The sequence below is a fragment of the Labrus bergylta genome, chromosome 21 (assembly GCF_963930695.1).
Source record: "Labrus bergylta chromosome 21, fLabBer1.1, whole genome shotgun sequence".
NCBI classification, from domain to species: Eukaryota; Metazoa; Chordata; class Actinopteri; order Labriformes; family Labridae; genus Labrus; species Labrus bergylta.
Genome location: NC_089215.1, coordinates 17,855,972 through 17,880,923, shown reverse-complemented (window position 1 = coordinate 17,880,923; position 24,952 = coordinate 17,855,972). Strand labels below are relative to the sequence as shown.

The window sequence follows — 24,952 nt, the reverse complement described above, 5'->3', positions numbered from 1 at the left end:
TTCATGATTTTCTCTGTAAAGTGTCACAGTAAAGATCCTTTGTTGTCTTGAAATTTCTTCTTTTATCCAAAAAATATCATTATGAATATCAATGAGCTAATCAGCCACTCCCTGCTGAGTGCTAACGCTAGCTCTTGAACTCAGTAGAGTGAAAAATGGAGCAGCAAGAAATTCAGCCAGTCTCACAGATTACTAGAGTATAGATCTGGAAGTATGTACTAATTCAAAAATAGACTTTGAATCATGAATCCAGAATCATTTTGTCTCAAAAATAGATACACCCAAAGATTCCCAGCCACAGAAATGAGAGGTGTAGTATTGGACAATACTTAAGGCGTAATGTTTTCATTTATTTCAATTATTTGCAAGCAAACTCCTGCACACAGTCTTAGTTGCAAAAACACATTTTAAGGTATTTCATGCAGTTTTTTTTGTCTCTGCTCTCCGTCTGAAAGGGTCAGAAAAGCTACATCTTTATCAAACAGTATGCCAAAAAGACTCCATGAAGGTCATTATTTGCCAACCTTTGAATTTGAATGGACCACTTCTGCCCTCTCTCTTTGATCAGCAACAGCTTTGGGTTAAAAATATGACTGTAGGGGCGACTGTGGCCTAGTGGTTGGTTCGCATGCCCCATGTGTGGAGGGTACGGCCTGTCGCTCCATGCATTGCGTTCCCCATTCTCTCTGCCAAATTTCTGGCTCTATCTACTCATAATCAAGCAGCACTAGCTGACATGAGTGAGAGTGTGTGTGTGTGTGTGTGTGTGTGTGTGTGTGTGATCAGAGACAGGCTGACGTGCTGCCATGACTCATTCCTGTGTGTATGAGAGTTGCTGAGGCTGACGGAGCTGCTAAGCTCCAAATCAAAGACTGAAGCTCTGAAGCAGCACGCACATGTGATCACACAGCAGCACCATATAGAGCGTCTGACATCTTATATTAAGAATACATCTTTACCCATTCCCTAAATGTGAATTCAAACTGCTGTTTAAGACAGTCTATGGCAAACACTATTAAAGACTACATATACCACCCTGATTACAGTATAGCAATGTAAAACCTGTTAGACATGTTAGTCGTGTCATACGTTTCATACAGTAACCAATACACAATCATAGTTACTATTATCTGACTTTCCCCCATGATCACTCATATTTATATCATAAGAGAGACATGTTTGTGTTCCTGTTGAAATGACCCCTTGTGCATGTTTTTGTTTCATGAGTATAAAGGAAACAAATGTTTATTACCATGCTATAAAACTGCATCTCTCTGGGACCTCTGGGCGGAGGCTGAAGCTGCTTCAGGACTGTTCCATCCGGATGCTGTAAAATACCTGCCAAAAAAGAAACCACACAACATTAGCACACAGTTCAAGCACAGGAAGGATGATAGCTGTTGAGGCTAAATAAGGCTTTTATTCTTTTTCTTCTTATTCTTTTACTCTTTTTTTATATGCTGACACTTGGTATTCTGGAAAGTGAGTATGAACATTTTTTGCAGTATTTTTCAAGCGGTTCATGTTGTTATTAACTGATAATTATGATTAGGTGCAGGCCTCAACAGAGCTTTACCGGGAGCTACGTAGGAGTCAGGCAAAGACACGGTGGGAAGAGAGATGTTAAGGGAAAGAATACTGACAAATATAGCCACTGCACTGAAGTGAGTCTGGGCTTTTTTTTTAAGGAAAGAAAAGGAGGATGAAGAGGAGGAAGATAAAAAGAGGTGGTGGAGGAGGGAGACAAATGAGAAATGCAGGAGAATAAGCAATTGCCCATCATGAGCATATTAACACAAGTAAAAAAAATAAAATAAAAAAGGGTGAAGAGAAATGACATGACTTTTAAGATCATATAGCAGTGAAGCACCCCAAATGATGTTTGCATGTTTCATCCTGCAGACAGACCTGGCAAAATGTGATGTCTTTTCGCCAAATCACATCCAAATTTGAAGTGATATTTATGTACTACTTCTATCCTCCTGTATTTTATTGAAGAATTATAGTGAGCACTTTTATAAGTTACATCCCATTCATTCTTTTGTATTGAAATTTGTATTGAAGGTTCATTTAAAGAAGGAAGATGCCCCCGAAATGTAGCCCTGAGCTTGTTCCATCCATCCTCTTTTCCAGTATTTAAGCGGAAACGAGAAGTGTCCTGTTACATCATCGCATGCTGACCACAGCTGAGTACAGATGGAGAGGATTAGTCTGCTCTTTGGCTGATCTCTAGATTCCTCTAAGAACACACAGATGTAGAAACACACTCTCATCACACACACACACAATATTATATTGATTAGCGGAGGGAAATACATCAAAGATGATTGATAAGGAGGACCATGAAGTACAATGTTCAGCGGCAGAAAAATACATGTTTGTAGGAGTTGATGCACTGATGCAAAGCAGCACAGGAGCATAGTTCTCCAACAGACCATCATCTGCTAAGTTGCTACATGTGCTGCAGACATATAAAGTTGGAGGCCACTCTGCTGGATGAACTGGGTGAACACCATTTCTTAAATATCCTCAGCATTGTTTTCTGAGTTATATATATTCTTAAAAAGTGTTTACTTTTGGTGAAAACAGATACGCCACATTTATCTGTGATATGTCCATGAAAATGATAAACTGGTTGGGCTTTGCTGCTCAGAGAAATCACACTGAAGTGCTTCATCTGTCAATCAATCAACCAATCAATCTGTATTTGGGTAGCTCCAATTAATAAACAATTTTATCTCAAGATCCTTTACGAAAAGAGCAGGTATAGTCCATACTCGTTACAGTTTATGTGTTTACATAGGATACATTTAGGTTTAGGTTGAAGACAAGTGATTCCCATTTTGGCAAATCTCATCTTTATGGAATTTTTACAGTCTACTAGAGAGAAAGCCAAAGAGGATTAAAGGACCTGTAAGGATATGTAACTCTGACACCTGGTGTTCAAAGTGGGTACTAAAGTTCAAATTCATAACATTGAAGAGAGCTGTCTCCACCCGCCTCCTCCTCCCTAGAGTCCATGTACACGCAGGTTGCCATGTCGCGGACACTGAAGCTTCTGTGTTTAGCAAGCTCTGCATCGGTCTTGAAATTTTTCTGCGTTTCAGCCTCTCTCCATTTAAAAAAAAAAAAAAGCATCTACTGGATTTACCACATTTCTGCTCGTGGAGCTTATTAGAAAAATGCTGAGGCTTTTTTCTGTCAGGTAGAATCAGTAATATCTGTAACACCTGTTGGTTTTGCAATTTGCCTGGCTAAACGAGGGCAAGGGGCAAAACGGCCGTGTGGGGGTGCTTTAAAACCGCCTACCTTTTCTGGTCAAAACAAATACAGACCATTCAGGACCAGAATCTAAACCTAGGAGGAGGACATACTGACTACTTCATTGTCAGAGAAGCCAGCATTTCAACAAAGCATGTTATCCTTAATGTCTGATGATATAGTACGGCCATTTAATGATTTAATTCAGTAGATATTTTACATACAGGACATTTTCCTGGCAGAGCAAAGGCGAGCAGAGGTTGCTGCTACTTAAGCCCAACTGGGCAACTAATGTGGTGAACTTGTTTTCAAAACGTAACACTTTTCAAAACCTGGTACGTAAGGTAATAACAGAGCTTTATACAATGAGGGGTGGAAATCGATTGGATAGGATACGATCTAAGATATGTAGACATGTGAATCTCAAAGGGCGCTGCTGCAAACCTGAGTGTGGATTCAAACAAGTTAATGATCAGTGAGTTACCGACAGAAACTCAACCGATGACACGTTAAATGAATCATTAAAGCCAGTCAGTCAGTCAGTCAGTCAGATCACTGTGCCAGTTAGTCAGGCTGCCCAGTACAAGTGTGTCACTTGTGTAACACACACAAACACACACGGTCAGCTGACGTGATGAGACACTGGATGATGAACTGATGGTGTGAAAGAGAGACATGAATGCAGGTCAACTTTACATTTTGTATGGAAACATGCAAATGTTCATCTGACAGGTCTTGGTTACTGTGAGTCATTATTAGAACATTGATGGTCATTATTTGAGCTCTAAACAGATGTTTTCATTTGCTGATAATCGTTAACAATTATGTAGTTGTCTTGTCTTATTTTGGTTGATTTGTTGTTGTGTTGACCATCTTTCTTCAGATAAAAATGAGTGAGGCCATACACATGTCATAAGGGATAGCATACAGCGTCGCAATCCCTTATGAATAATATCTGCTTGGGGGATACACTCTTCTTCTTGCTTGGTCACCCTCTCATTTTCTCTTTTTAGCTTCATCTGTCACCGTCCACTTCCTCTTATGCTCAACCATAGTTTCAAACCGTACAGAGACGGGCTAACTGGTTTCTTTTTATAACTGAAGGCTTGTGTGTGAACTATTGCCGACGCTATTGTACGCTCTCCCCGCAAGATTACCTCAGCCCACTACCAAAGTTACATACTGAAGTAAACAGGTGATCAGACCAACCTGTGGAAATGAGAGAGACGCCATTCTCCCTGTTGAAGGTTACTGTGCTATTAAATCGACCTTTGAAACTATTAAAGGTGGACAAGTTACATATTGTTGCTTTAAGGCAATCATTGAGGTGTTTTATGAGGACTATTTTTTTTTAAATCTGCTGTATGCTGTATAAGTTCCTGTTTGAACCAGATATATGATCCAATAACATATTATTTGTCCAAGCAGCTTCATTCTGTGTCAAGCAGTTGTTATCCTTAATATAAAGGACTTGTGAGGAACTGTAGGTCTGTGTTGACCTCGATGACCCCTGTGGACAAAGTCGTAAGTGTTATTGTCCTGTACTTGATGTGGAAGTAGCTTTCTGACAAAACAGTCATCCTGCTGTTTTTAAAGGTCACATATTATCCTCCTTTTCAACAAGTCTAAATATGTTTCAAAAGGTCCCCAACCCATGTCTGAAGTTTCTTGTTATAAATCTACTCTGATCCTGTATTTTATCATGCCTATAAACCCCTCTATTTCTAGTTCAGAACAGGCTGTTTCTGTGTCTGTACCTTCAAATGCAAATGATCTGTGTCTGACCACGCCCCTCTAGAAGGGCTTGGGTGACTCTGGCTTCCCACTCCATGCCTAATTGTTCAAAGTGGAAAGGCAGACTCAGAGGGCAGAATAAACACCTAGCTGTGGGAGTGTCACCCACCTGGGGGAGGGGTTACTGCCCTTTGTGATGTCATGAAGGGAAAATTTCCAAACAGGCCTGTTTGAGCACACATTTTTCAGGCAAAAGCCGGAGAGGTTGGACTCATAATTTGAGGGTTTGTAGACAGACTAGGGACACATGTTAATGTTAGAAAACCATGCTAAAGTGTACTTTTCATAATTACACATTCACATGTATCACTGATCATGAATATTTTATGTGAATAATGTTAAAAACAAAAGGCTTTTTTCTGTAGTGTACTTCTCTGACACCTACCATGTAGATTGTACAGGTCTTAAAAGTTACTATATATCTTATTTGCTTTGAAACAAAGGCACCACAATGTTTCATAACCAGCTCCAAACTCAATCTCAAGTCAAACTACATTTTTGGAGATTTTGTTTGACATCAAAGGTTTAATTTTGACAATCAAATATCTACTTGGCCACCGAATGGGGGCTTGGTTGAAGTGTTTATATTCACCCCTGCTCTGACTACCCTTGACAGCTTTAGCTGTTGATATCCTACACATCACTAATATACATTCAAACAAAGACCTTTAGTGCAGGAGTAGCCCGAGGGCCAGGAGAAACAGGGCCGTGGGAGGAGGAGTGAGCAGGATCATTCTCAGTCAGCACAGCAGCAGTACAAGCTAAACAGGATTCCTGAGCTTGTTCCACCACTGCCATGGAGTCCTTACACTGTGTCAATACCACCATCCTCTTCCTGTTGGCTTGATCTTATGTAGCCGATGTTAATGATTGTTCACTACCAAGCCCAAGGAGGGACTGAGATAAGGTCATTACATCTTAATGTCAAACAGCCTGTAGCACTGCTTCAGTAAAGGCCTCTTTCTTTGTCTTATGTCCAACATGTTTGCTTGAAAAAATACTTGTGTGTTACTGATTATCAAAGAGCTTCTGGCAATCATTGAACTCATTTCGTTAATTAAAAGGAGACATTTTTACCTTTTCTTTCTACTCTACTCGTTTTTATGCTCAAAACAACACTACCCCAAAAAACTCAGTTGCTACTGAGTGACAACAGGGTAAGCAAAAAGATGGCATCATTTGCAATAAAGTATCTAAGTAACTTTTAAAGGGGAAAAAACAACAGCAGCTTAAAAAAAAAAAAAAAAAAAAAAAAAGCATTTCAGCCAATTAATTTCTTTAGCTTTTCACATTAAATTTCTGATGCTAATGTAACATGTTTGTTTCCTTGAGCTGCTGTGACTCATCATTCATCATTTATTTTATTTAAATCCTCGGCAAACACATTGACTATTTCTCAAACATATATGGAGGCAGGGATGATTGAGCAACATTACTTTTGTCTATTTTAATTTTTAAGAAAAAGCTACTGACTCAATCTTTAACTCGATATTTAATTTATTATTTAAAAAAAAAAAGTCAGGTCTCTAATTTCAGCTACTTAAATGTGAACATTATGATTTTCTTTCTCCTCTATGACAATAAAACAAATGTCTTTGGTTGGTATCGAAGGAAGACATTTAAAGATGACATGTCATGTTCTTGGTATCCCTTATTAACATTTTTCCCATATGCTGACATTTTACAGACCAAATGACAAATCCATTCATCAAAGAATGAATTAACTATGAATAAGCATTTAATATGATTGTTGCTTGGATGGCATTTAACATAAAGTTTACACACATCGGTTTTATCTGATTCAGACAGTCTGACGTGTTGGGGGGTAAAGCCGTGCACTCACATGGTGTGCGTGATCTTGCATGACTATGTGTGGTTATTTCAGACCTCTTTTGCAATATTTCAAGATTAGCAGATGGATGAACAAAATACATAATAACTATGATTCATCACACAGGACAGTATGCTTTGGACCACACCTGACTTTGGGACACCTCTAACAGAGCGCAGAGTCTTACCACTTTGTCCACATCTCCCTGAACTTTAGTTTGAGACGCAATGAACGAGATGCATTATTGGATCATGGTGCCAAAGAATGCTGCACGTCGATGTCGATGGACACTTCCAACACATCTATTAACGAGCCATGAAAAGAAAGTTATGCTATGATACGTCTTCATCCAGTCTGTTTGGACCTGAGCTATGTGATTAAATGCACACTTGCACAGAATATAAATTCCACCACCAGGGGACGCTCAATCAAAACAATGACAAAAGATTGCGTCAAGGCAGACGAGAAATTCTGGGAGTGAGTCTGTCTGCTACTCCACACCATCCCCGATGGACGAAAAACTCCATGTTGACCGTAGTCAAGACGAACGGGCGAAACAGACCTGAGGAAGAGAATATGTTTACCGACTAGCTAATGTATCCAAGACACGTCACGCTACAACTACAAAATTCCAGATTCCTTTGGATAACTGCTGGAATATTTCACAGGAAATATTTTAGCAACAAAAATATATACAGTATAACATAGGTTTAGTCAATATTTAACTAAAGTATATTTTAGTGTAATATTCTAATAAGATTTTACATATTGTTCCTTTAAATTGATTTCTACATTGTGATAAAATATCAGCCAAAATCAATGCTGAAGGGGGCGCTGGTAGCTTTGTGGTTAGGACGCACCCCGCTTGTGGTCCTCCAAGCGGACGGCCCAGGTTCAATCCAACCTGTGGCTCCTTTCCCATATGTCGTCCCCCTCTCTCTGTCGCCTAGATTTCTGACTCTATCAACTGTCCTATCTTTAAATAAAGAAACAAAGAGCCAAAAAATAAGCCTTTAAAAAACAATGCTGCAGTTTGGAGATTTTTTTACTAGATGTGGACAAAATGTTTTTTAGCGTGCAGAACTAGCATGAAAACATTTAAAACTGAAAATGTTCTTACTATTCCAAGTCCAATCGCCATATTCCTTTGAAAGTGTTGTTCATGTCTAACTCCTTAATGTGACCAAACGATGGATTTCAGATGTCTGTCAATTAGGATAGAACCAAACTGAGATAATGTAAGCCACAGCTAAGCTAGCAGGCAGTGCAAGGGCTTTAAGCAGTGTTTTTACTGGTTTTGGTCAGCAGGTTGGTCGGGTCTTTAGAGAAGGGAAATGCCTGTGGATAATTCAGCTACTAACATAAAGATTGTTAAGTAATCCTGACATTAAACCAAGCAGAAACGTCTGGTGATGAAATATGAAGCCAATGCTAAGTGCTAAAAACTGCAGTTCCTCGAGTGCCCACTGGAGGTTGGCTGAAAAAAACCTATAAATCCCATTTAAACCAATGTAACTTTTTACAGCAAAATGAACAAGATTACAGCAAACACACTAATGTGGTGTCAATAGTTCAAGTCTTTATTGTCGCACATTGTATGGGGGTTGTGTTGAGTTGATTATATTAGGCTATATCAGTGTTAATCTCGTCAACTAAATAAATGACAAAAATATTAATCGACGAATGTCTTTTTAAATTAGTCAACTATGACAACGACGAGACGAAGCTCCCCTATTTGACGATTTGATAAACAATATTATTTCATCTAATTGACGAAAATGTGACAAAATGAAAACTACATTACAAGTGAGGATTATCACGTTCCCCCTCAGCTGTTCCAAAATCATTGTAAACCATAGCAGACTTCATCAAAGGTGTGCGTGTGTGGTGAATGCAACAATGTGCAGCCTCTCGCCTGCAGGTCTGTGAAGCCCCGCCCCCTGGAGCCTCTCGCCCTGCAGTTCTGTGAAGCCCCGCCCCCTGAAGCTTCTGATAATAAAAATAAAAGCTTAGTCTACATCTGTTACGTATACAAATCAGTGTCATGTCATCTTCATTGTTTTATGGTGATGCACCCAAATAGAAAGGAATTTGTGGGTTGCACCTTTTTGACAGAATATAAGCAGCACTGTGAACACTGTTACTTTGTCAGCACTTTGTCAGTCAAGTGATTTAGAAGCATGCTTGTTTGATGAAGTTGTCTGACCTCGGCCGATTAAATGGTGTTATAATCTACAGTCTGTTTCACGATTTCTTCATTGGATTTATACAAACAGAAACAACCCCCACCTAACAGCAATTTTAGTCAGTGACTAATTGACTAAATGTAATCAATAAAAAAATGACAAATATCTGTCTAAATATAAAGGACATTGTCGTCAGGAGACTATGACTAAATTAGAAAATGGTGTGAAGATTAACACTGGGCTATATTGACTATAAGAGCTACTCATAAACATGCATAATCATGGGCAGGGCTGAGTCGACTGATAAGGGGATATGTAGAAGCTGTTTGCCAGGAGGCTAATGGCGCCACCTCAGCTGCACCTCTTTCCCTCTTGCTGTTGACTGAAAGTTAGTTTGAAACAGTATTTCCAATATGGCAGAGTGCCATCGTTGAGCTTTAAAAGTCACCTGCAGAAACTTGTGAGTGCCATGACTGAGACTATGTCCATGTTTTATACACCCTGGGGATAAAGCCTGAACTCACATATATTTTTAGTAACATGAGACTGTTTGTATTTTTAGGGCTTTTTTTTTGATCATATCAACTTTTTATTTTCAATTGGCATTAATAGATATTCTAAATCTGCTGTCTTTGTCAACCTTTTGTCATTACAAGAGTACTCGTCAAACTGTCATAAAGTTAGATATTTTGATTGATTATTATAGAAAACCTTTCATGACTATTATTCATTTTGCCTATATAAACCTAGCACAATCAACAATTTGTATAAAGATGAGCTAAATGCAAAGACACCAACAATTGGATTACAACAAAGAAAACACTGGGTTTCCACTCCCTGTCAGGTCTAACAGAAACTAACAGGTTTGTCCTGGCTGGCTGACTGCGTGCTGTCCACAACGTAAAAATGGGTCTTACAGTATAGGCTCATCAAGGTGACCGACTGATCAGCCGATACTGCAACTAACACCAGCTGCTGAGTGTATCATACACAATCAAATCAGGTCAACACCTCACCTGATAACACACAATGAATGCTTTGATAATGCCATGGTGTCCTATATGCGTTAGACTATAGAGAGAGCGAGAGAGAGAGAGAGAGAGAGAGAGAGAGAGAGAGAGAGAGAGAGAGAGTGGAGCGGAGAGGTCGTGGTCATAAAAACAAAATGAATGCCTGTTTGTTTGAAGACATAGTTGTAGGATAGAATTGTAATTGACACAGGTGTATGAAGCCTACCTCTATAGCATGATGCTCTCAAAAAGAGTCAAACTTCTATTACGCTACAAAATATCCAATTGTTGACAGCAAGGTAAGCAGCTAAGATGTTTTTGAAGATTTATTATTTGAAAAAAAAAAAAACTACATATTTGGGTGAATATTATTTTTTGTTGTCCAAACATGTCTATACCATTCGATTTTTACTAGTAGGCCTATATAAGTTTGAAATTATGATATTGTGACAATCCAAATAAAAGCCACATTTTGACTTTTGCTTTCATATTCAAGGAAGGGAAATGCCTCCCACTATCTTTTCCAATAAATAATCATGGGTGTAAGACAAGCAGTTTGAGTGATAAGAATGAATGAATGATATGAAACTGCTTGGGGGATTATTCTAAGGCAGAGACAATTCATATAATGTACTGAGACAGCTACTGTCTATGGGCAACAACCCATATTCAAGCCCAATGTGTAAATCAGAATTTAAATGATGGGAGTCATGTTTTGTGTCATAAGGGGTTACCTTTAAATGATTGAGAAAGTTGTAAGTGTGGTCTGTTTGGATTCCTGTAACTGCCCATGCTTTGCCTATTAACTATAACTTTCTTGCTCCAAGTTTGTGAAAGTTGTATCCATCTGTTTGTTTAATTTCCCCCCGAAACAATGTTTATTCCTATAGGCTATTATAAAAAAAGAAAGAAAGAAGACAGGTGTACTCACCCACTTTATCCACTCCATACTTGTGACCCGCAACCTGATGTGACAGCGGGACGCAGCCGTTCAGGTGAGCCTGTCCTTGTGGCCCCTGACCGCATTTCTCTTTCGCTGGGGGCCCGCCGGACAGCCGCGGGGTCAAACTGACCCCGACAGCGGCTGAACTGGGGGTCAGCTCCAGTCTGCCGAGTGCTAGAGAGGGCTCCATCATCACTTGACGCTGAGTTGTTGACATGTGTATTAAATTTTAAAAAAAAAGGTAAAACCACAGTCTTTGTACAAAAAAAAAAAAGTCAACAATGTGACCGCATAGTTTCACATACTTTTATTGCGTAACTAAGCACAGAGTACAGCCCCGCACGTGAATTGTTTTGGCGTGAGGTTGAGAAGCCTTCATGGAAATGGTCCAGTCCAGACGAAACCAGCACAGCAGCAGCAGCAGCCTCGGTCGTGTCCACTGTTTCCGACCGCCGACAACGACTGCACTGACGGACAGCAACACAGTTGTCACCCCCGTCGTGTCCTGTGGTGAAGCAGGGCTCCCGGAGCAGCGCTAATTCAATGATTTTCATATCTTGAACAGCAGCATAAATACACCCTGGCCACATCCCTCTCCCAACCTGTGTCAAATGCTGGCAGACCAGAGCACGACTTCCGCTCTCACCTTCCACAATAAAACCAACGGAGAACTGTTTATACTTAAGAGTTCCGCGGTTCTTAAAGAGAAAGTGACTCTTGGTGCTACTAAAAAGGCTACGAATGTTTCCTCCGGGTGTCAGGGGCTTTAACCAACACCAGCTTCCATTATTAAAAGTCAAACCGATGTATTAAGTGTCTTATCTTGAAGGCGAAACCAACAAACTTCCTGTTTTATGTGTAGCGCGGTTGAGTTAGCCTGACGCAGCTCTACTTCTTCCTCACTTCAGAGAAGTGTAGTCTCCGTGTAATGATGTTACGACCCACTCAGACGTGATACCCAGTTAAAGGGAGCAGTCACAGACGCAGGCTGTGTAAACCGAGACCCGAAATCCTTTAAATTGCAGAAATAAGCTTTACGGTCAAGGTTTTGATTGCTTACTTATCGATATTGTCCAATACGTTCCCAAGCAAGTCCCTTCCTCTCGTCACCAGGGCAGAGGGACCTCACGTTTGCCCTACCATTGCCTTCTAGCCGCTGTAAACATGCACATACACGATGTATTATGGTCCCATAATCCATGATATTTAAAGAGATCGGTATTGTCCTCTTCAGCAATAATATCCAGGTCAGTGTAGGCGGCTGCTGCTTCTACGTAACGAACAGCGCCCAAAGCCTCCCACACTTTTGCGACACTTGCCATATAGCGTCGTAAAATGACCCTTGTTTCCTTTACGGCAGAGCTGTTGCCAAGTTCAGTGGTTCCCACAGTGGGGGGGGGGGGGGGGGGGGGTTGCGAGGTGCCTTCCTAACACACCACAACAAAATAATACAAATTTAAAATCGTATTTAAGTTGCGCATTATTGTTAAAATCTATCTATTTCAAATGTAACCATGTCATTTAGTGAAATGAAATTGTTATTAATTTAAACTTAATTGCACATGACAGCAACAGTATAGCTGTCTGCTGCACTTTAAACATAAATGAAAACACCTGTGTGTCTATTTATTAAGCTTTGTGTTTCCACTCAGTGCTAAAGTCTATACATGGAAATAGTTTTGTTGTTGTATTGTTCTTTTGGAATACCAGTGTTTGGAAAGGCGTAGTGCATGTGTGTGGCCGTGGCAGTGCACATTGTGACTTAACCAACTCAAGGGACATTGGGGGTCCCAATGGTCCCCTTCTTTTGGGGTTCACACATTTTACCTTCAGCGGTATAAACACAACATCAACACAAACACAAACTGCTCATTCTGTAATAACTCCACTGAAACTGTTTCTTTTTTTGTGCTTTGATTTCTGCCTCCCCCTTCGGCAATGTTTATTTGTTTATCTGTTATTATTGTCCTTTTTTAATGTGGGCGATATGTACTTCTGAGTCCCGATTAAAACAAATATAGTGGTTTACAACAGTAGTCAACTATAGTAAAGAGATTCTTAAGAGATCTTATCGTTCCTTGCTCCCTCTCCTCGTTGGTGTCTATTTACAATATGACAATACAAGTTCACAAATTGGCCTGGAGGGGCGTGGAAAGCAGGATAGAGGGAGATGCAGGAAGAAGGAGAAGGATGCAAACAGAGCAACAACAACAACTAACACATAGGAAACCCATGTACCACAAAGACCTGCAGCAGAAGTCCTGTTTTGCAGCAGACAGAGGTGGGAACAATAATTTGTGGCTTCTGAGCAAAATGGGATGCCAATTGGTGGGCTTGCCTTAGGTCACATGCCTCAAAAGGTTTGTAAAGAGGAAATAATAGTCAATCACTGGACAGTGACACAACGGTAGGAATGGGATTATCAATGGGACGTCGGGCCTCAAAGGGCAGTGAAATTCCATTTGGGAGTAGAATACCAGCAGGCATTTGTGCGGCTGAGGGAGCCTGATTAACAATGGAGCCCTGGGAAAGATTTTGTGGATATTGCTGTTCCAGTGGTTCTTGGGTTCAACCACCATCAAACACACCAGACAACTTTGTCCCTCACATTGAAAGCCCCTTTTATACATTTCATTGTTTGATACAGTAGGTTGTGCCCCATTCGGATGTGCTTAAAAAACAAAGACCTGTTTGTTTCATGAAAATGTGAGAATTTGTTAAAATGAAGTGACGAGCAAGATCTGGAATGCATTAACATAAAAAAATTATTTGAGGGTTTTGCAATCAAATAACCCACCCTTGGGAAATTTCCAGACAAGTCCTTGTCCCCAATGGCGCCAACAATTACACTTATCTTTTTGGAAGTTTGTGCTATCGCTCCCATAAAGCTCCATAAACAGAAATAGTGGGATTTGTAAACAGATTGCAACTCTGTTTACAGTGGAATGAAGTGCTGTTCTCTTCGTTGTAACAACATAATTATGGAGTGTATGCTGTAGGCCTAAATTACACTATCACTATTCTGATTGGCCACATGATTACTGTCTGTATTATATAACATCAATTTAGAGGCTCATATCTCTAAGTGCTACCTTCTTTCTATTATTTTTAAACACCAATAATGAGACATTAATTTCTAAATTATCACAATAAATTTGGAACTAAGATGTAAAAGCTAATACATAAAATCAATCAGTTCTCCATGCATAGGGTACAGAGCATGCCCCAGTGGACATCTCGTAAGAGGCAGCGTACTCTGGAAAGGATACCAGTCAGAGAAACACCTTTGTGTAAAATAGAGTCTCCAGTTCCCAAGCCTGGCTTCTTCTCCCCTTTTCTAATATTCACATTATTACAACAAATCTCCTCCTTCATCCTTTATATTAAATAATGACACAACAATGACAAATAACAACATACAAAAAAAAACTATGAAATTACTTAAAATGAAATTTGCATAGCCTACTTCAGGTCTATGTAAATAAGATATAGCTTAATAAGAGTGAAATAGGCCGCCAGATAAATTGCCAACTCAGGTGATGTTTTTAATTTAACACAATATGTAGGCCTTGTCATTTTAGAAAAGTTTTTCTTTTATTTTTTATTTATAGCATTGCATTGTTGGATACGTTTGTTATTGTGCTGCTAAATGCACAGAAACCGCAATTAGTCATCTAATGAATCCTGAAATAATTGACACCAATCAAACCAGTTTTAATTCATTGAAGTACGGCATTATTCGTTACACCCAGTTGAAATACCCAGAACTACCTTTCCCATGATGCACCGCGGACGAATGACCGTAAATAAGAAAGCGGAAACAAAAGGGGTTTTTATAAAAACACAAACACATCCCCGGCTGTCGAAGTACTCAGGGAACCAACTAAAATCATTGACCTTACCGGCAATAATATTAAAACTGAAACACAGAGCGACGCGAGTTATTGAAGGATCTAACTGCAGCAGTCAACATGGCACTGAAGAGAATAAACAAGGTGAGTTTCTCTGCTTAGCTACGGTAGCTAACTGGCCTAGCATAGGCTAACGTAAGAATCCCATTTCCTTACACACACACACACACACACACACACAAACACACACACACACTTAAACCGCTTATTTACCTTAAATTCAACGCCATCCCCGGTGAAGAACAACTTCGGGGGGACTTTGAAACGTTTTTAGAAACAAGATACCTGCTGACACCTACAAGGACAGAAAATAATCAGAGAATGACAACTTCAAAGTTTCGTGCTAGCTTGCTAACATGTAGCCAAAGATAGCTTTGTAACCACTCCGTATGTGCTCTTTATTACGTCTCTCTTTGTAACCAGATAACTCCCACCGACGTTGTATTATTCTCATGTTGATGTTAGAGACTCACTACCTCTATTTCTCACTGTTTTGTCTGTTTATTCGATGTTGAGCTGTCAAACAAACAAACAAACATAACAGCCCTGATTGTTTATTATAAGTGACACCAGGACAGTGTCAGGCATTTTCTTAACAACTAGGCCATTGTTTTTTTTTTTTATGGGTATGAGATATAGTTTTATTACGCAATAAGTCATGCACTCCTTGAATGGTTCATTTTGGGTGTAGCTTTAAGAGAGGATCGAGAAAAGCTCTTTTAACTCACGCCACTCCTTTTCTAACCCGGAAGTAACAGGAGGAAGGGAACTGTAGAGGAGGGAAAGAGCAGGCTACAGTGGACAAGTACATCAAGCAGGGATGTCCTCTAATAGTGGAAGTATATCTAAAGACCAATATCACAATGAAGCCACTCGTTTTCTATTAACTCACTGTTCCTCTCAAGTCTGCACACCTTCTTTACCTGATGCTGCTAATTCTTATTTATCATCAGCCCTAACCTGTCGTGTTGATCATTTAAGTTTCCTTCTCGTTCTTCTGACTCCTTGCTGTATATTTCATGCTTTAAAACTGTTTTATGAGCTCACAGGGAAAAAAAAACCTTCCAAGATTCATGGTTAAGGAGGTAGACAAGGGTAAGGTTATTATCGTTGCGAAAAATAACAAAAATCAAGATGTGTAAAACTTTGTTGACTGAAACTAAAATGAAAACAATAACTCACTAAAAACTGTGAAGAACTGTTTCCAAAACTAACTTAAAAAAAAGTAATTGAGAAAACCTTTCTAACACGCTGAAGCGTACTTGCTGACAGACATTTTTATCGTTGATCTGTTTGTTAATGGCAGAAGTTAAAACGATTTCTTTTATAATACTACTCAAAGCGCTTTTACACCTGTCACACCTGCCCATTCACACACTATGTAAAAGCTACCATCAGAAGTTACTAATCCCATTCACACACATTCATATGCCTTAACACCGCCATCTAAGCAGGGGGAGCAACTTGGGGATTTAGTGTCTTGCCCAAGGTCACATCGGACATGTGGCTGCAGGAGCTGGGGATCGAACCCCCGACCTGGTTGAGAGAAGAGAGACTCTACAACTAAGCCGCCTCCAAAGGAAGCAGGGCTGGCTATTTCCCACAACCCCACGATACGATACATATCATTATTGATTTTAGATAATGACCATGTCCTACACAGAATTCACTGCAACAGCCGTTCTTTATTGTTGAGAATAACAGCAGAGGCATAAGGATCCTATAACTTAAAACACTTTCCTTTTGGTCGTCATGGATACAATTTTGTGGGCATTTCGTACAGTTTAGTCTGAACGTCTTCAAAGTGAGACTGTGCGAGCTGAGAACGGTTAAAGTGCCAAAACATCTTTCTTGATCTGTGATGTGGATCGGCGTGGCCAGTCCGATATCCGACCTAAATGACTTCAATAGATCTCAAAGTGCTTTTTACACCGCAGGTCACGTCAACCCACTCATACACTGATGGCAGAGGTTACTATTTAAAGTGTCCATCAGTATTAATACAGTTTTAGATTATTACCAACAAATGAAGGCCATAAAAACATTACAAAAACTAATATATTGATGTTTTTATTGTGGTTCTAAAATCAGCGAAGGTCGTGGAGAATAAGAACTACAAGGCTTTTTTTTCTACATGAGTGGCAGACATTTGACAAAAAAGAAGTCCAAAGCAGAGTCTCCTTTATTAGACGATCCACTGAGGAATACACTCAGATTTAGGGAAACCAAACACTTTTGAAAATGAACTAAATGAGTCACTTTGACTTACCAAACCAAATGAGTTTACTACTGCAAACTCAAGTTGTTGCTTCAGTGAAACTGTGTTCGTCCCTTTCTTAACAAACTGATAACAGTCGTTATGCCTTGTTAAACAGGAACTACAGGACCTGCAGAAAGACCCTCCAGCTCAGTGCTCTGCTGGGCCAGTGGGGGATGACTGTGAGTAGACACACACACACACACACACACACACACACACACACACACACACACACACACACACACACACACACACACACACACACACACACACACACACACACACACACACACACACACACACACACTCTTCATGTCACAATTTTACTCCAGGATGTTTTCTGACATGTTTGCGTCCCACTGTCTGCGCCTTTTATGGTTTAAATATGTCGTTATTATGAACAAATCATGACAAAAAAGTTTTTAAAAGGCGTTCATCCAGTTTTCCCAATAATTGACACACATCTAACAAATATTAATAACTTTATATGTATAGCACTTTGAAAAACAAGGGTTTACAAAGTGTTTTGACACTACGCAAGCATACATGACAACGAAACGCAAGAACCTAAACAACAGCAAAACACCTCGACAACAAAGCAACCCACGGGTGAGACACCTGAGTAAGAAACAATAGGAAGTGGCTATATGAGATATCTTAAAGTTGATTGAGAAGGAGATCAAAACGATAAGAGGGGGATATTAGCTATAAATTGAAATAACAATAAAATCAGCTGAAGCATTAGACAGAGAAAAGGCAGTGAAAACATAAAGCAATAGAAGAAGTTAAAGGGAACTGGACTCAATCAACAGAGATAAAAGTCTATATGAGTGGGTTTTAAGAAGAGATTTAAAAGAAGTCACTGATTCTGCAAGCCGTGTCTGATAAGACATTGTACAAATACACGCTGTGCTAAATTTAGAGACAGGAACATGAAAGTTTCAGGTTGATTGTTTCATCTGGTTTGATAAGCAGGATGCTCAGAGTTTAGGCTGAAAACAGCACTCTTAATACTTCTTTAAGCAGTTTATTGCAGGTCTTTCTTGTGTCGAATGTTTTTTGGCTCTTTTTGTAAAATTGAGAAAGTATTTAATGAAATCTTCAGTAAAGAGGTAAAAATAACCTTCCTGAGTATGATTAGCATCTTTTCATACCTCGTCATTGTTACATGCTTTCATAATTTGCTGTTGTTGCTATTTTTAACCCAAATACCACAACAACGCTTTGTGAAGCTTTGCATTCTTAAGCCCTATTCTTATTGCCGTTTCAAGGCACAATATTTACGTCCCTGTGACTTTTGGGCGTAATGGGGGGGGGGGGGGCGAGGTGTTCCCTTCCCTGTACCGCCTCTGAAGGTAGTAACAGAGGCGTTACAGGGGCGAGACAGGATCAGCTGAGCCAGCGACGGAGCGCAGCGGTGTGTGACTGTGTGTGTATGTGGAGCTCCTGCTGTGCCGTACTTTCACGACGCTATGCAATGTGCATTCACAGACTGGGACACCAATACCACCGTCGCAGAATCAGTGTGAACGTCCAAATACGTGATGAAGGAAAGCATTTAGTTTCCATCTGTCCCCTCTCAAATGTAGATGTTAAGAGGCACCATACTCACAGTTAGGTGTGTGCCTCATGTTTTAGGATCATGTTTTTATCTGTACAGCAGAGAAAACAACAAACGTAGAACATAATACTTCAGTAATTGTAATCAATACTGACTGCAACGTCTACTTCCTGCTGACACTTTGAAAACGACTGCAAAGACAGTTCTGCTGTGACTTATTGCAATTGCAAATCTACGGCTGGTCAGTCGTAAATATGAGCAAGGAGTTTACTGCGAGGACAATAATCAAGTCTTCAGTTGGTGTGAGAAGAGAACATGCAGTCGGTTGGGCGGGTTATCAGTCCAGGAGCAGTGACAGGAGGTGTACCTGCTCTAAGTCAGAGACGCTAGCTTCACTTGTTCTTTGCATAGAGAAAGCAGGACAGAGGCATCAGCTTGTGCGAGGTGTGCTGCTTACGTTCTCCTGTGTCTCTCTTTCTAGTGTTTCACTGGCAGGCGACCATAATGGGTCCGGTGAGTATCCCAGCATCACTTTAAGCTTTCAGTATAGTGTATTCACTTAGTGTATATACCTTTAAGATCACAGCTGGGATGAGTTTGTTTAAATTTGCATTGGTTTTGCATCCCCTCACATTACTGAATGATTTGTGTAACGCAGAGTGAGGAGTGTGACAGAACTCTCACCCTGTATTTTGCTTCTATATTTTGGTACCCTTTCAACTAACAGCAATGTGTCTCATGTCTTTCTGTCAGGGTGACAGTCCTTACCAAGGAGGAGTGTTCTTCCTCACAATCCACTTCCCCACCGACTACCCATTTAAGCCACCAAAGGTACGAGCTGCTTTAGCCACTCAAAGCGTTGTTCTGTCATTCATAAAGTCAGGAGGAAAACATATTTGTTCTTATAAGTTATGTAAAATACCTGACAAATTGTACAATGCATTATTTTGATTGATGATGTTTTGGAAAGCAGAGGGAGTTTTTTCCCGCTCAGAATCCATAACAGTCATTAAACAAGAAGGTCAAATTCAGCTTCTAATTACTGATGCACAGATCCACTTTCTTCAGTTCTGATCCAATATCGACCCATATCTCTCTTAGATCTATGTTCAATCCGTAGGTAAAGATAGATACACACTTTTTTTTGTGTTGATCTCACAAATGCAGTTATCAAGCACATAAGGAAATGATATATAATGAAGACAAGATGGTCACTCAACTGGAATGTCACTGAGCATGTACCTGATTCACCTCTTGACACTCTGGAGTGTGCTAATGCTTTTTATAATCCATATAGCACCCTCTGCTGGTGAAAGAGTACAGCTAGTGTGATACAATGAAATTCAGATTAAATGCTATTTGTCTGGTGAATAAATCTAGTAATATCTTCTATAAAATTAGCCAATACTGATAGTCACTGGATATGCTAATATCTGCCGATATTATTTGCTGGCCGATAAATTGGTCGGGCTCAATTTTTGTAACCTGTGGATCGTATCTTGTACCCACATATTCTTTGCCAACTAGAGTTCAGAATATTCAGTGACTTTGTACCAATAACCTCTTAAATCTTATAAACAACATTCAGGGTTATATCCCCTTCTTAAACTTGTTTTTTTAGTATATTTAAAAAGTAAAAAATCTATTTAGTAAAAAGTGACCTTATGTAATTTAGTTTTTCTTTCAAACTGGCATTAAAAACAGTACTTCAATGTTTCTAATCTTTGTAAGGAGCAATACAACATGAAGTGACCACAAGAGGAAAAGTAACGCACTGAGCTCTACACCTCACTTCACCGTTTTAAATATATGGATGATAATAATGATAATTGATTGGGTTAATATAGCGTCTTTCAAGGGACCCAAGGACGCTTTACATGGTGGAGGGACCAGACAAAAACTTAAATGAGACAGGTAGCAAAATGATGGGAGGCCGATGGAGGACAGAGTTAAGGGAGGTTGTAGGCTGCAGAGAACAGATGGTGTTTGAGTAGATCACTACTACAGTATCAGTGGAGGTGCAACTTGTGTACCGTTTACACACCAGTGTGAACAATTTTTCTTTTTTTTCTTTTTTTACAGGTAGCATTCACAACAAAGATTTATCACCCAAACATAAACAGCAATGGGAGCATCTGTTTGGACATCCTGCGGTCACAGTGGTCTCCAGCACTAACAGTGTCTAAAGGTAACATCAGTGCATCGTTACATCATCGTGTTACCCGCTCTCAGAGTGTAACTAATACACAAATAATCTCATCTGTGTGGCTCCATTGATCCATCTGATCACCATGGTGATCTTTTTAACTCCTTTGTTTGTTGTTTTTTTTTTTTACAGTTCTTTTGTCTATATGTTCACTGCTTTGTGATCCCAACCCAGACGACCCCTTAGTTCCAGACATAGCACAAATCTACAAGAACGACAAACTCAGGTGAGTTCACGCTCACACTGCCTCCTTTTGGGCTTTATCGACCAAAATGATCTAAATCTCAACTTCAAGTGAAGGATACCTTGTTATTTTGTCCTTTGATTATCTATTGTTTCATCCTCTTATCTCATTCTGTCTTTGTGCTGCTGCAAAATGGGCATACACGCCTCCCCTCCTCACAGCCTGTCCTAACAGCGCACAACGCGTCGTGTGAGTGTCAGCGACGGTGTGGTCCCACTGCATACGACAAGTCGCGAAATTTCACGCACGACCTCGCTTGTCGCCTAGTCTCCCTGCTTCTTGTGGGCGTGAACCATGGCGCGAAAAAGCAGCTGTCAATCACCGCAGAGCATTCACCATGAAGCTCAAACAAACCTTTTTTTTTTTTTTTAGGCTAAATGGGTCAAGATTCAGATACTGCATTACAAATCTCACGCACCAAATGCTTTCAGGATGAGATTTCAGCGCACTGTTTATGTATATTGTTATGTTAAGAAAATGCTGCCATGTTGTTTCCGCTTTAAATGCTGGGGGGAAAAAGCCTCTCCTGTCAATCACGGGAAATCCAGAATAGCCAATCAAATGGCGGATCCCGCAGCTCGCATCTTACTCATTTGAATATTGTTCACCGAAGTTGAACTTTTGTCCCACCCCTTCCCTCGCATCTGGTGCAAGCGCCTGCTCGCCAAGCATCCCATAATCCTTTGCCCTAAGTCGCACGAGACGCGAGGCAGGGGTGAATGGGGCGCGAGAATTGTTGCGTTTAAGGGGGGCGGGGCCGGAAGGGGAGGGCTCTGCAAGGCACTGACACTTGATTTCTCATTCAACAGAGCTTGTTCAACTGAGTGGAGATAACAGTGTATTAAATGATATCCACATTGTGATGAAATGTTGACCTTTGACTTTTGTCAATATCGGAGAGAAACTGTTTTCCGGCTAACCGAGACGTTTATTAACGAGCCTTTGAGTGTTGTGATTTGAGTCAATCCTCCATACAAAGCAACACACATCCGTTTGTACACCTTCAGTGTAAAAGCACAAGACAATATGTCATATTGTTAACAAGGGGAAACTGAAATTCACAGAGCAGAGACTGAAATATTTAACGGATGCAGTGTGGACAGCCAGTGTGAGATCATGCGCGATGCGACGCAATATCTAATGTGCGGTTAGGACACGGTGTTAGGATCAGTCATCATTTATCTTTTCTGAAACATGTTGTTCGTAGCTTATGATCTCCTGACTAAACCCTCTCTCTTTTTCTTTTCTGTCCTCAGATACAACAGAATAGCAAAAGACTGGACCAGCAAGTATGCCATGTAAAGAAAAAAAGATTCCAACATAGGGAAAAAAAAAAAAAAAAAAGCATACGGAGATCTTTTTTTTCTTTTTCCTTCCTTTCTTAAAGTCACAACACACTGTCAATTAAAGTCAGGAATCATTAAGTAATGTAAGGTAACTTCAACCTAACTGTCATCAACATTATAACAAGTCCATGACGTATAGATCAGTCTGCGTTTTCCAAGTGAGCAAAGATGGTCCAAGGTCGTTGAATTGACTCAGTGACATTCTGAAATTCTGTCACGCTGTTTTTGCATCAAGGAAATGTTCATGAATAACACACATTCATTAACAAATTAATTCATGTAATCTTTATTTGAGCCGGTGAATGCTGGGACTGAAATCACATCATGGGACGTGTCAGCAATAAGCCTTTTTCTTTTATAAAGGAGCTGATTAAGAGCGCAGCATGCTATCATATATGTTGAACAAGCTGCAGCTCCACATGTGGATATCTCTCCTCCCCCCCCACCAGGTTTAAGGTTGTCCCAGTTTTTAAACTTTGAAATGTTTCAATACAATATGTGTACAAACAACAGAATCTCCTTTTACTATAACGTAGTAAAGGATAGTGATAGTGTAAAAAAGCGACACAACTACAGATCTTCAGTCATGTTTTTAACGGTCTAAAACGCACGAGTACATCGTCGATGTTTTGGTGCTGTCACTTTGCTTATGCATTTGTGCAATTCAGACAGAGTGCAGGAGTTTGCTCGCAATTTTTTGGTAATTTAAAAAGCAAGAAAAGACACAATCTTTGATTCCTATAACGTTGGTATTTGTTTCTGATACTGGAACAGGTATGGATATTGTTTGAATTTGACTAGTATCATATCGAAGGTTGAAAGTCTGGGATCGTCACAAGTCGGACTCGGGTCGGTTCGGAACATAATGAATTACTGAAATGTGTCAAAAACACACAGTACAAGCCTGTCATCCTGACACATGTCCATCAAACTAAACTCAAACATTCCCCCCTTTTTAATAACCCATCTTCACCCTTCCCTTCATGTTAGTGGGCGATCGAGGTTTCTGTCGAGTACTTTTTGCATCTTGTAGCAGGTCGAATATAAAGAACAATGTACTGTTAAAGCTGAAATGGGAAAAAAAAAAAACAGGAGCAATGAAAAGTAATGTATTACTGTGTTCTTCATCTCTTATTATTGTTATTATCATTGTTTTTATTAACAATATTATTAATGATTCATTGTATAGTATAAAAAAAATCCTCTGGAACTCTATTATTGTTTAACTTTGTTTCATTTCTATCGTCGTCACATTAATCTGTCATTAAACTGATGTTCTCTTTCCCTTTGAGGATAACTCTCATGTTGTTGTTTTATTTTAGTTGGCTTTACACAGGAGGCGGCTGTGGCTCAGTGGCTCGGTCGTCTACCAATCACGATCAATCAAGGATGTGTCCTTGAGCAAGACACTTAACCCAAAGTTGCTTCGTTGGCAGCGTATCGGATTAGTTACTTCTTTTTTTTCCCTTTTTTTTCAAGATTTATTTTTGGGCATTTTGTGCCTTTATTAGAGATATATGACAGTGGATAGAGTCGGAAATCAGGGAGAGAGAGAGAGAGATTGGGGAACGACATGCAGGAAAGGAGACACAGGTTGGATTTGAACCCGGGCCGCCTGCCTCGAGGACTACAGCCTCCATACCTGGGGCGTGCGCTCTAACCACCAGCGCCCCACGATTAGTTACTTCTGATGGTCACATAGCAACCTCTGTCATCAGTGTGTGAATGTGTAGGTGTGATATGCGTTGTAAAAGCGCTTTGAGTAATCAGAAGACTAGAAAAGTCCATTACACAGGCAAAAAGATCCAACATATAATTTATTTAAGGGTTAAGTATGTTCCTCTGTTTGGTCTCAGTCTGTTTGTAGAGCGATCATTCTAAAGAAAGTAAAAAAAAAAAAAAAGGTAAAAAATCCTTCTTTTGTTGCTCTTGTGTAAACAGTCTCTTACTCGTGTCTTTGAGTCCTGTGTGGCACCTTTTATACTGAATTCAAGACTGGTACGTTGTTTTCTTAATCATCACATAAGGGTCTAGCTCAATTATGAATTGAAAAGCCGTTCATATATTTATGCAAACGTCTTCAGTTGACATGAGGTGATGTAGTCATCGTGTTGTTCAGTATTAATCTGGTCTGATTCAGTTATTACCGCCTAGTTTACGGTGGAAAGCATTAAATGTTAGAATCTGACATGAATAACAAAAATAAACTTTAAAAATGGCTTAACAGGAAATTAAATAATTTTCCTGGAACTAAAACTGAAAATACTCAAAATATCAGTGGTATATGTTAAAATATAAAACGTTGGAAAAGTACAGACGAAGAGAGTTTACCGGCACAACATTCAATCAGTGAATCTTTTATTTGTATAGTTCCAATTCATAACATATCTTATCTTAAG

At 39.8% G+C, this 24,952-nt stretch overlaps 2 protein-coding genes across 2 annotated transcripts in view; one reads left to right on the top strand and one right to left on the bottom strand.

Moving 5' to 3' along the window:
• Positions 1 to 12,328, bottom strand: part of ipmkb (inositol polyphosphate multikinase b) — a 29,202-nt gene extending 16,874 nt beyond the window's left edge. Inside the window, exons 1-3 of the mRNA XM_020651296.3 lie at positions 11,331 to 12,328; positions 11,014 to 11,227; positions 1,253 to 1,338 (exon numbers count right to left, since the gene is read on the bottom strand). Of these exons, the coding sequence (XP_020506952.2) occupies positions 1,253 to 1,338; positions 11,014 to 11,227; positions 11,331 to 11,615 (585 nt within the window). The 5' untranslated portion in view covers positions 11,616 to 12,328. The remainder of the gene's footprint in view (positions 1 to 1,252; positions 1,339 to 11,013; positions 11,228 to 11,330) is intronic.
• A 2,499-nt stretch (positions 12,329 to 14,827) lies between these two features.
• On the top strand, positions 14,828 to 23,850 carry ube2d1b (ubiquitin-conjugating enzyme E2D 1b). The gene is made up of 7 exons (XM_020651297.3): positions 14,828 to 15,020; positions 17,312 to 17,375; positions 19,239 to 19,270; positions 19,511 to 19,588; positions 20,840 to 20,945; positions 21,096 to 21,189; positions 22,464 to 23,850. The coding sequence occupies exons 1-7, from the start codon at positions 14,997 to 14,999 to the stop codon at positions 22,507 to 22,509; spliced, it is 444 nt and encodes a 147-aa protein (XP_020506953.1). The 5' UTR covers positions 14,828 to 14,996; the 3' UTR covers positions 22,510 to 23,850.
• Positions 23,851 to 24,952: the final 1,102 nt, after the last annotated feature.

Excerpts from the sequence above, each read along its gene's own strand:
- ube2d1b (XM_020651297.3), top strand. The coding sequence starts at position 14,997 with ATGGCACTGAAGAGAATAAACAAG. Across the intron at positions 15,021-17,311 it reads CACTGAAGAGAATAAACAAG|GAACTACAGGACCTGCAGAA; the intron begins GTGAGTTTCTCT and ends CTTGTTAAACAG. Across the intron at positions 21,190-22,463 it reads TACAAGAACGACAAACTCAG|ATACAACAGAATAGCAAAAG; the intron begins GTGAGTTCACGC and ends TTCTGTCCTCAG.